At 58.7% G+C, this 11,654-nt stretch overlaps 1 protein-coding gene across 2 annotated transcripts; it reads right to left on the reverse strand.

Annotated features, from left to right (window-relative positions):
* Positions 1-822: 822 nt before the first annotated feature.
* OAS1 (2'-5'-oligoadenylate synthetase 1) lies at positions 823-4,755 on the reverse strand. Of its 2 annotated transcripts, XM_062590117.1 has the most exons (6): positions 4,532-4,755; positions 3,249-3,531; positions 2,890-3,065; positions 2,426-2,673; positions 1,713-1,860; positions 823-1,302 (listed from the first exon to the last, which is right to left on the reverse strand). In XM_062590117.1, the coding sequence occupies exons 1-6, from the start codon at positions 4,709-4,711 to the stop codon at positions 1,261-1,263; spliced, it is 1,077 nt and encodes a 358-aa protein (XP_062446101.1). In that variant the 5' UTR covers positions 4,712-4,755; the 3' UTR covers positions 823-1,260. The 2 variants fall into 2 exon arrangements, with proteins under 2 accessions (XP_062446101.1, XP_062446100.1); XM_062590116.1 differs by lacking the exon at positions 823-1,302 and having other exon boundaries at positions 1,630-1,860.
* Positions 4,756-11,654: the final 6,899 nt, after the last annotated feature.

Here is an 11,654-nt window from a genome sequence, read left to right on the forward strand (position 1 = left end):
AGCTGGGCAGCAGTGACCCCCTGGCAGCGGTGGGGGTGCTGGAGGTGAAGGGCGAGCTAGGTTGTCCTGGGCACCAGATCGTGCCCACAGGCCACGGGGGCCGGTCCTCATTTGCTGATTTGCCGCCCTGCCTGGCAGCACCTGCCGGACTTCTTCCGGCACAGGACAGCAACAGGTCCAGGAAAGAAGGACTATCTCTTCTAAACACGTCTCCACCCTAAGCACAGCCTCTTGAAGGTGACACCGTGGTTCCTGGCGCTCTCCACACGAATGCCATGCCCTGAAGGCTGCTTACATTGCAGTTCCACAGCTCAGCCTGCTCACAAAACAAGAAAGTTTTGCTTCCTGCAGCAGCTCCACAGCCTGGCTCAGCTCCAGGCAGAGCTGCCAAGGGAGGCAGCACCCAGGCAGAGGGCCCTGCACAGCTCATTAGCAAGAGTCAGCACAAGGCTGGAGGGCATCAAGTGTGGTCTGGCAGCCCATGTCTGTGGAAGGGCTGTTCCCTGGCTGGGCTGCCGGGGACACACACATGGTCCTCCTCCCCACGCTTTTCTCCTGCCTGTACACTGGCTTGCCAGGGAGAGCCCCCCCTCCAGCTCCTGCTGGCCTCTCTCCCCACAGCCATCCTGCCCTGTCTCTTGCCCCGCTCCAGCCCAACGCCCACACTCAGGCAGCCAGAGGTGGCTGTGCCCTGCTGGGAACACCTCCCCAGCAGCCGCCGTGCCCGCACAGCAGTCCCAGGAAAGGCCGTGTTGCAGTCCTGTCAGACCTACCCCGGGATGGTGGCAGAAAAAAGAGAATGACAACGGAAAGCACAGCAGGATTTATTGAGGAGGAGGTGCAGCTGGAGCAGGAAGGGGGGCTGAAGGGTGAGTCAGTGAACCTCCCGGCCCTGCAGAGTGGGGTGGACGACTGGCAGGGGATGCCCCTGCCATCCCTCCAGGTATTCCCTCTGCTCCAGGTAATGCATGACGCCAGGCCCTTGCGGTGCTCCTGGGGAGCAGGGCAGAGCTGGCGACAGCTGGGGGTGAGGAGCTGCATTGCTTGTGCAGGGAAGGGCTTGCCTGCCCAGAGATGAAGGCAGGAAATGCTCCCACCTGCCAGCCAGGGAGGCACCTCCAGCTCTGCAGGGTGGGCTCTGCTCGCCCTCACACGGATGTTTCTCCCCACAGCGCTTGTGGGGAGTCAGGGAACACTGCAATAGGACTGAGCAGTTTCACAAAGGGATGACAGCAGACTGCACAGGTCTTCAGCCGACCTCTATTTCTGCATACCCTTGCTTTTCCAGCGCACTTGCTCAGGCTGTAATAGGAACAGACACTGGGAGTGAGTAGAGACCTCTCTCTGGCTGGAGGGACCAACCCAGCCCCGGTTTCCCTCAGACTCACGCTAGCACCAATAGCCTGGCAGAGTGAGGCAGCCACTGAGGAGAGCGGCTCTACGTGCAGACAGGCAGTGCAGGGCTCCCAGGGACAAACAGAACTGCACGGGCCTGGGCTGTGCCCTTGCTGTGCTAGCAAGGTCTCTGGGCAGGGAGGAGCTGCTGCAAACTGCAGCAGAGGGGAAGGACCGGGAGGTACTCTCTCACATCAGTGCCCACTCAGAAGATGCCCAGGAGCAGGGTAGGGCCTAAGGTATCAGTCATCCCTCTTGTCCCAGTGTGCTCTGACCCCTGTTTTAGCCCCCTGGCCTTTTGGTAAGTCCTGCCTCACCGGCACATCCCATGGTTGCACAGCCATTCCGTCACCGCGCAGGCAGCATTGCTGCCTACAGCAATTTGCAGCTTCCTTCGCCACCACATCCCAGCGGCTCCCCTTGCCCACAACATTTGTCGGGTCAGCCGGGTCGAGGATGACGGGCCTATGATTCGAAGAGACAAAAAGCGGTGCAGTGTGGCCCTTTCACAGCACCCCTAGGGCCTGCCTGCCCCCCATGCCCCCAGCTCCCTCCACCTCTGTGCCCTCCCCTCCTAGATACTCTGCCAGCCCCGCAAACTCCATCTGGAGCAGACCTGAGTGCCCTGTGGAGCTGTCAGATGAGCAGCTGTGGCCTTGGGAGTGACGGGAGAAAGGAGAGAAGTAGTCCCTCCACAGGTGGGACTTGGGAACATTTCCCTGAGCTGGGCTCCTGAAGTGCTAGGAGGATCCTTCCTTGCACTGAGCCACAGCAATAGTTACAGCCATGGACCTTGTCTGGCCTCACTGAGCAGGGATGCCTCATAGCCTTTAGCAGCAGTACTGTCCCAAGTCCCTGCTGCACTCTGTGCCCAACCCTCCCTTGGGCAGGAGATGGGGGCTGTGGAGCCCTGCTGGAGGATGAGCAGATGGGGATAAGTCCAGAGGTGGGCACTGTCCATACGAAGGGACAACTGCCCAGGGATGGCTAGGCAGCGGATGGGTGAGTGCAGACAGGCAGGTGAACTGACCTTTTGCTGAGCTGCTGCGACAGGTAATTATTCAGAGTTGCATTCTCGAAGTCATAGTTGACAGTCCAGTAGACACAGAGCTTCTCATACTGCTTTAGCAGCTCCAGCACTGTGCGGAAGGCCTCGGCCATGCTGAACTTTGCTTCCCCACTCCCCCACTCCCAGGCGTATACTGTCAGGAGCTCCAGAGCATACTTCGGTGGCAGGGCCTCACCATCTCTCAACGCCTTCTTGTGCGGACGGATGTACTGAGACGGACAGGGCAGAGCAGTGAGTGTGCCCATGGGCAGGAGGCAGATCTGTTCAGCCTTGTGGAGGTCTGGGAGTCCTGGCAGCTCATTTTTGACAGTTATTCCCCTCTATTCCCAGCCCCTTCCACTTCCCTCTGACCTGGAGGAGAATCACTGCTTTCAAGGTGCTAGCTCTGCCCCCCCAGAAGTCCTAGGAAGCCTGGCCCCACTTACCTCCTTGTACCAGTGCTTTACTAGGCGGATCAGGCTCTTCACTTTGGTGGGGCGGCTAATGATGAAGTCTCGTTGCAGCTCCGTGAAGCAGGTGGAGAATTCACCCCCTTGACTGCACTGCTGGATAAGCTGGATGTAAACTGTGGGGCTGACCTTGTAGCCAGAGACAAGGTGGTCTGCGAGAGGGAAGCAAAGCAGAAAGATACAGACGTGAGGGGTGCACGACAGAGGCAGGGAGCTGGGACACCTCAGTCCCAGCAAGCCCTTTTGTAGGCAAGAGCCAGGCAGAGCAGCAGAGTCCCCTGGCAGAGGGGGATTGCCCAGCAGAATGGACAGCCAGGCAGGGTAGTGGACCGTACGTAGCGCGTCATAGGCTGGCAGCACATCGAAGGTGACAGACTCAGAGAGTGTCCTGGAGCTCAGCTGGAAGCTCAGCACACGGGGCTTTGACCAACTATTCACTTCAAACTCCACCTCAAAACGCTTCTGCTGCTGGCACTCCACCAGCCTGCTTCGAATCTCATGGATGATTTCTGTCCGTTTTTCCTCCTGGTCCTTATAGTTCTTGAAGCAGTCGAGAAACACCACGAGATCAGCATCAGAGCTCTTTTTGAGGGCCGTGCCTTTGCCTGCAGAGCCACCCTGTAGGGAAAGGGAGTTATCACTGGCTGCCTGTAATCTGCCTTCCCACAGGGCTTCCCTTGACAGCAGGAGGGCCAGCAGGACCAGCAGGGCACTCAGCTTTTCCTCTGGCTCTGATGGAGCTGGGGAGATGCAGGCAAGACCTCCTGTCCAAGCCTGGGCACACAAAGGAACCCCAGAACCCACTCGTCCTCTCTGACTCCTGGCCTCAAGGTCATCCAGGTCTGGACTCCTGGTCCAGGGTCAGTGCCCTCCTCAGCAGAAAAGCGTATCTGAACTTCTCAAGCTTTGGGTCGTGCAACCACGGCTTCTGCCAGGCTAAAAGACTACTCTCCAGCATTTTTCCACACACTGGGTTAGAAAAAACTCCCAAAACAACTCCCTGGAAAATGTCTTCCTGGAGACACTGAGCAGACTGAGCTATCACATCTTCAGCCCTGCCTGACAGGCCTTGCCTAAAGCTCTGCTGATGCCCTGTGCCCTACCAGCATGCCTTTGGGGCCATAAAAACAAGTGACCCAGGACCCTTCAGCTACAGACCATCATACCCTTGAAATGTCAGGCTGTTCTCACTGAAGGAAACAGAGATTTCCAGCAAACCAGAAGCCTGAAAGGACACTTGGAAAAATCTGCAAGGGTGTTTTATTCCTCCCTCTCAGGAGCTTTCCCAAGGCTGGGATTGCTGCCTGTTCCCCAGGCCAGAGCTGCACAGCAGGTCAGTGGAAACTCAGGACTCTCTCTGCCAAGCACAAGAGGGAAATGAGTGCCTGATTTCCCTTGTCCAAGTATGAGTGAGGGGCCAGGCACCCATCTTGGTTAAGACACTAGGCGCCTCCCAGCACCTGGGAGGTGAAGGGTCCTTTTGGAGGTTTGGGGACATCTTCAGCAAACACCTCTGCAAAAATGTGCTGCTCCTGCTTGTCCAACAAGTAATCCTTCCTGCCTCAGGCTGGGAGAGCAAGGGACTCAGCGGGTCCGGAAGGCCCAGGGCCCCACTCACCTTGACAACCTTGAGGACCCGCGTTCTAGGTGAAGATGTTCCTGCAAAACAGTTGTCCCGCAGGAACTCGCAGATAGTGTGCACAGCGTGGCTTAGTTGCTCCAGGTATACGCTGTTAGGCTGCAGCTTCTCATCGATGAACTTGTCCAGCTGCCGTGATGGGGTCTCGTAGAGCTCCATGAGCCACTGCTGGAGCTGAGACAGCACTTGTGCAGTTCCACAGCTCAGCCTGCTCACAAAACAAGAAAGTTTCATTTCCTGCAGCAGCTCCACCCCCTGGCTCAGCTCCCGGCAGGGCTGCCAAGGGAGGCAAGCAAGGTGCATGTAGGGCAGCACCCAGGCAGAGGGCCCAGCAAGGCTCATTAGCAGGAGTCACTGGAGGGCCCAAAGGGAAGGCCTGGCAGTCCAGTGGCTGGAGCTGACCCATGATGTACACAGCGGGCACATCATGGCTCCAGTGCTAGGCATTAGGTGGTTCTGCCAACTGGCAGACCGCCGATACCAGAGGGTACCACTGGTGCCCTCCAAGCATGGAGGCTTGAGCTGAGCTATGGGCCATCCCAGCTCGGTGAGGCCAGACAAGGTCCATGGCTGTAACTACTGTTGTGGCTCTGTGCAAGGAAGGATCCTGCCAGCCCCCTCAGAGCACACAGGGACAGGGGGCATGACTGATGCCTCAGGCCCTGCCCCTGCACCTGGGCATCTTTTGCTGGACGCAAAAGATGATCTTGAGGCATCAGTCATGCCCTGGGTGCTGTCCTGCAGGCAGCTTGCCTGCCTGCTGCCTCCCTCGGCAGCCCTGCCTGGAGCTGAGCCAGGGGGTGGAGCTGCTGCAGGAAATGAAACTTTCTTGTTTTGTGAGCAGGCTGAGCTGTGGAACTGCATAAGTGCTGTCACAGCTCCAGCAGTGGCTCATGGAGACCCCATCACGAGCAGCTGGACAAGTTCATCAATGAGGAGCTGCAGCCTGGCAGCACGTTCCTGGAGCAGCTGAGCCGTGCTGTGTGCACTGGGGAGGAGGAGCCCAGGCGTGGGGACCAGAGAGAGAGGAGGTGTGGGGGATGCTGCTACGCTGGGCCGCACTCCCAGCCCCGCAGTCCTGGGAGAGAGGTGTGCGAGTGCCTGCCGTGCTTCACGTGTGCGTGCACATAAAGTTGGCGGGCTGGTCTTTTCCCCAAGCCTTCCTTGGGGGGCGGAGGCGGTGTCTCCGCAGCCTGTGCTCAAGCCATGTTCAGTCCCTGGCTTTGGGTTATGCCGGGCCAGGGATACGGGTGGCTGGGGCTCTCCTATGGCAGGGCTCGGCCATGATAGGAGAGGTAGCCCTCGCCTGCTGAAGCAAACGGTTGTAGATGTGTCCAGCGGCGCTAGAGAAGGTACTCTGTGCCTCACTGTTGCCGCCTTCATTTCCTTGTTAGCCTTTTCTGCAAGGGGGCACCACCTTGAAGCCCCACCACGGCCACCGCTTCCTTGCCTTCTCCTGCCTGTCTGCTTTAGACCTGTTCTCTCGCCTGCTCCTGTTTCCCACTCCTAATGCCTGCACCTGCCTCCTCAGCCTGCCACTAACACATTTTCCACTCCACTCCCCTGCTGCATCCTTCGCTGGCCTCCCCATCCGCTAGACCTCTCGGAGAACCTCCTCGCCTTCCCTTGGGCATCATCCACAGGCTGAAGGCCTTGCTGTGAATGGCCTGCCTGCCACCGACATCAAAAGAGCAGCTCTAAACATGTGTGTCTTGAAGGGGCACCAGGTGCTGAGAGCCAGCATAAGAGCCTGTTTGCACCAGTCCCTAGGCTCAGCAAAGTTAAGTTGCTGGCCTGCAGACAGAGCAGACCATCCCTGCTTTCTGCTGAGGGGAGTACAAGCACCCCTGTCGGAGCACTAGTCTTCTACTCTGCTACAGCCCTGCCTGTGCCCGGCCACGGGCACTCCTGCTCTGGACGCTGGCTACCATCTCTGGGCCTGCCTCGCCCACCTCATGTGGCTACTGTGGGATGGGGCCTGCCTGGTGATGTCCCTGCCATGGCAGCTCTATGCCTGTGTTTGGCTTCCAGCTGCTAGTCGTCCGAGGGAGCCCTTGCCCCTGGCTCTGATGGCCCTTGCTGCACCCTTGCTTTGGCAATGTCAAAGCTACAATGAGAAAATGGGCCTGCACCTACCAAGGGTCAGTCTCCTGAAAAGAGACTAGTCGTGCCCAGGAAGAGGGCTTGTGCAACTCTTGCAGAGTTGGGCAACTAGCTGCTGAACAAGGCGGCACGCGCCCAAGAAGACAGTGGTGCCTGTGCAAGGCCTCAGAAAAGTCCTGCTGAGCTGTGAGGGGGCCGAGTGCCAGGCTTAGTAGAGGGGCAGACTGCAGTAAACCGAGCCTATGCCAGCAATTCCCAACACTGCTCAAGACGCTTGGGAAATGGGAACTTTCCTACAGAACTCAAGCCTTTGCCCTTCCAGAGTCTTGCAAACTGCCTTTTCTTTTCATTGATGCTACCAAGGAAAAACAAACCAACGCACTACCAAAATGATGTTCACAAAGGCTTTATCAATTAATCAGACGAATCTCCTGGTCTGTAGTTTGCCACATGGATTGGGACAACAGCTTCTCAATCCCTGGTGGCCTGCCCTGGCCTGGGAAAGCTCCATGTGAATGCTGACCTTGAGCTCTACCCCATCCAGGCAGCTAAGCGCACATCTGGCCATCCCCTAACTTTGTCTTGAGCAAGCCTGCTCCCCATTTGTCAGGCAGAAACGGCTGGCTTCCTGAGTGCGCTTAGGGGATGAGGTTTAGATGCTGACCTTTTGGAAAATGCTAGGCGGCTGCGATTTAAACTGCATATGCCAACAGCTGGAAGGGCTGGCAGCAGCAGCCTTCAGGGCATGGCATTCGTGTGGAGAGACATAGGAACCACAGTGTAACCTTCAAGAGGCTGTGCTTAGGGTGGAGACGTGTTTAGAAGAGATAGTCCTTCTTTCCTGGACCTGTTGCTGTCCTGTGCCGGAAGAAGTCCGGCAGGTGCTGCCAGGCAGGGCGGCAAATCAGCAAATCAGGACCGGCCCCCGTGGCCTGTGTTCACGATCTGGTGCCCAGGACAACCTAGCTCGCCCTTCACCTCCAGCACCCCCACCGCTGCCAGGGGGTCACTGCTGCCCAGCTGCTGGCACTGTGCGCAGCTCTGCCGAGCTCCCTGGCCGCTTGCGGAGCTGCGCAAGGGGCCCCTTCCCAACGGCAGCGTGGGAGCGGACTCTTGCCCTTTCTGTGGTGACCTGGGCCAAGCGTGGGGCAGCGTGGGGCGCGTGGACACAGAGCAAGGGGCCGGCAGGCGTCGCGGGCCATGGCCCGGGCACGGCCGCGCAGCGGGAGGCGCAGCTGCCCTGGGGTGCTGGGCACAGGGGCTGCAGCAGGGCCGGCAGCCACGGGGCCTTGTGCCGCGCCGACGCCGGGCCGGCAGACGGCTGGCAGGGAGGCTGCAGCAGGGTTCCGGGCCCCGATGTCACAGCGCTGTGACCCGGCAACGCAGTCACAGTGCCCGCGGCTCGAGCAGGGCTATAAACCGCCCGCGCCCCTGCCGCTCGGCCGGGCTCGGCAGCCGGCTCGCAGGCTCCAAGGAGACCAGGAGAACGGGCCTAGCAAAGAGAGATGCATCACTCTGCAGCCTCCTCAGGCCACGAGGGAGACAGGAGAGCCCCAGAGCACTAGTGATCTCTCTGGCCGCTCTGGCCTGTGCTTCCCCTTGGCGCGGGACAGCAGGGAACTGACTAGCCTGGTGGCGGCTCCACCACTTTCCCGCGCTATGCAACAAGCCTCTGCCTTCCTCTCCCGCTTGTGGTGGCCACTGGTGTGGCATCTGGAGCTTTCTGAGGAGGCTGTGAGTGCTTCAGCAGTGCGGAGCCAAAGCCAAAGGTGTGCTGCGCTTTTTGGGTGGAGAAATCCGTGCCTTTCTGGAGCTTGCAGGTTGGCTGTGTTCCGCGTTGTGCTGGCTCAGAGCGTGCCGCTAGGTGTTTGGAGCTGCCCTCTGAAAGCGTTTGGTGACCTCAGGCACGTGGCGATTGTCAGGCAGTCAAGGGGCATAGTGGAGATTGTCTTGGGGCTGCTCCATCTTGGGAGCTGTGGCCGTGGCATTTTCAGGAGAGGGCAGTGGGGACATGCTGAGGCTGAGGTGCACAGTGCCAGGCTGTGGTGCTAGTGCAGAGCTTGGAGGCAGTGCATTGCTCAGGGCTCTGGGAAGACGGGTTGTGCGTTTGGAGGAGCTGTGTGGGATCTGCCTGGAGAGCACTTCCTTCCTCCAGGTAGCAGGAGGGAGACAAATGAGCAAATCAGAGAGACGGCCTGTGCCCGCGTGTCTATCCAAACCAGGCTCTGCCAGCGTGCTTGCCTGCTGAGTGCCAGGCAGGGCTGTTCTGTGCTTCCAGCTGCCCAGGGAGAGCTCCACTGCACTGCTCTTCTGGAGAGGGAGACACATCTCTTGCACAGCCTCCCGAAAGGCAGCAGCCGTCTCATTATTTCTGAAGGCTTTTCCTGGCCAGTGTTGCCAGCACTGGAATGCAGGGTCCAGTGCAAGGAACCTGCTGGCTCATTGCCGGACTAAATGTGGTGGCATGAGTCAGCGATGGGTATAACGTTGCGTGTTGTGAGGCAGTGTTTGGTGCTTTTGGTGCAATTACCCGGAGCAGTTCTTGATGCTCATGGCATGCGGCCATGACCTGGCCTGCGGCAGCCGCCCCGCGTGAAGTGTGTTTCCTGGTATGGTGCTCCAAGTGGCCCTCAGTGCCTGACCTGTGACAGCGGAGATGGATCTTTGAAATCAGAGCCTCAGGAGATGGCAGTTAATCAGCATGGTGAGAGTATCGCCCTTGCCTGCCTCGGATGAAGAGTGCTGAGGGAGATGGCTCTTGGCGGCCTGCCTCGGTGGTAGGTTGCAGCAGCCTGGGCATAGAAGAGGTTCCCTGCTGACTCTAGATGGACAGCCTTCTTTCTTCCGAGGAAGTGCTTCCAGGCTGAAGACACCAGGGCCTGTGCCAAGAAGGGCTTTTGTTGGGTGCCACGTGCCTGGCGGGGAGAGAGTCCTGCTGCAGCGCCCAGCACCTGCTCTAAGATTGGGTCTTTGGCTTGTCTGAGCCTCAGAAAGACTGCGGATCCTCTTCCTCTTCCACCTGGGACTCCTCCAGCGCATGCTCTGGAGCACCCGGCCAGGTGGTCTCCTGCAGGGCCCAGGAAAGATTTCCCCCCTCCCCCCAGCTCTATCAGGTCTTTATTTTTTTATTTTATTTTTATTTTTTTTTTGCCATGCTCTGGAGCCCCTAAGGTGGCTCCAGGTTGAGAGAGGAAAGGGGTTGGGCAGCGCTGGTGTGCCCCGGTGGGCGTGAGAAGCCTGCCAGGGCTGGCCGGGAGGCAGGCCTTGCTCACCTGCACAGGGAACAGCCGATCGCCAGCTTTGGGGTCAGGAAGGAATTTTCCCCCAGCACAGATTGGCAGCAGTGCCTGGGGGTTTTTCGCCTTCCTCTGTAGCACTGAGCACGGCCCATTCCCAGGGCTCCTCGGAGCCCTTTCAGGCCACTGATTGCCTGCTCTTGCAGCACCAAGATGCCAGCCGTGCCCTGCAGCTCTCTGTCTCTCTGCCCTGCGTTTGTCGCAGGAGCTCAAGGGCTGCCGTTACTTCCATATCCGTGGGGTGTTCTGGCTCATGCGTGTCCGGAAAGGCCGCAGGCTTGAGGATCCGTGAGGAGCTGCCCCTTGTCATCTGTGCCTGCCTGCATGCACGCAATAAACGCCAAGTGCCCTTCTGCTCTCCTAAGTGTGCTGTTTGTGTCCTGCTTGCGCTGGCTGTGGCCTGAGAGCTTGCTGCAGCAGCTGCGCTGTCAGGAGGTGCTGGTAGCCTCCTGGCCATGGGGCTTGTCACCGTCCTTGGGGAGGTTGGCGGGCTGGTCTTTTCCCCAAGCCTTCCTTGGGGGGCGGAGGCGGTGTCTCTGCAGCCTGTGCCCAAGCCGTGTTCAGTCCCTGGCTTTGGGTTATGCCGGGCCAGGGATACGGGTGGCTGGAGCTCTCCTATGGCAGGGCTCGGCCATGATAGGAGAGGTAGCCCTCACCTGCTGAAGCAGGTGATTGTAAATGTGTCCAGCGGCGCTAGAGAAGGTACTCTGTGCCTCACTGTCACCGCCTTCATTTCCTTGTTAGCCTTTTCTCCAAGGGGGCACCACCTTGAAGCCCCACCACGGCCACCGCTTCCTTGCCTTCTCCTGCCTGTCCACTTTAGACCTGTTCTCTCGCCTCCTCCTATTTCCCACTCCTAATGCCTGCACCTGCCTCCTCAGCCTGCCACTAACACATCTTCCACTCCACTCCCCTGCTGCATCCTTCGCTGGCCTCCCCATCCCCTAGACCTCTCGGAGAACCTCCTCGCCTTCCCTTGGGCATCATCCACAGGCTGAAGGCCTTGCTGTGAATGGCCTGCCTGCCACCGACATCAAAAGAGCAGCTCTAAACATGTGTGTCTTGAAGGGGCACCAGGTGCTGGTGATGTCCCTGCCATGGCAGCTCTGTGCCTGTGTTTGGCTTCCAGCTGCTAGTCGTCCGAGGGAGCCCTTGCCCCTGGCTCTGATGGCCCTTGCTGCACCCTTGCTTTGGCAATGTCAAAGCTACAATGAGAAAATGGGCCTGCACCTACCAAGGGTCAGTCTCCTGAAAAGAGACTAGTCGTGCCCAGGAAGAGGGCTTGTGCAACTCTTGCAGAGTTGGGCAACTAGCTGCTGAACAAGGCGGCACGCGCCCAAGAAGACAGTGGTGCACGTGCAAGGCCTCAGAAAAGTCCTGCTGAGCTGTGAGGGGGCCGAGTGCCAGGCTTAGTAGAGGGGCAGACTGCAGTAAACCGAGCCTATGCCAGCAATTCCCAACACTGCTCAAGACGCTTGGGAAATGGGAACTTTCCTACAGAACTCAAGCCTTTGCCCTTCCAGAGTCTTGCGAACTGCCTTTTCCTTTCATTGACGCTACCAAGGAAAAACAAACCAACACACTACCAAAATGCTGTTCACAAAGGCTTTATCAATTAGTCAGATGAATCTCCTGGTCTGTAGTTTGCCACATTGATTGGGACAACAGCTTCTCAATCCCTGGTGGCCTGCCCTGGCCTGGGA

The sequence above is a fragment of the Rhea pennata genome, chromosome 17 (genome assembly GCF_028389875.1).
Source record: "Rhea pennata isolate bPtePen1 chromosome 17, bPtePen1.pri, whole genome shotgun sequence".
Taxonomy (NCBI): Eukaryota; Metazoa; Chordata; class Aves; order Rheiformes; family Rheidae; genus Rhea; species Rhea pennata.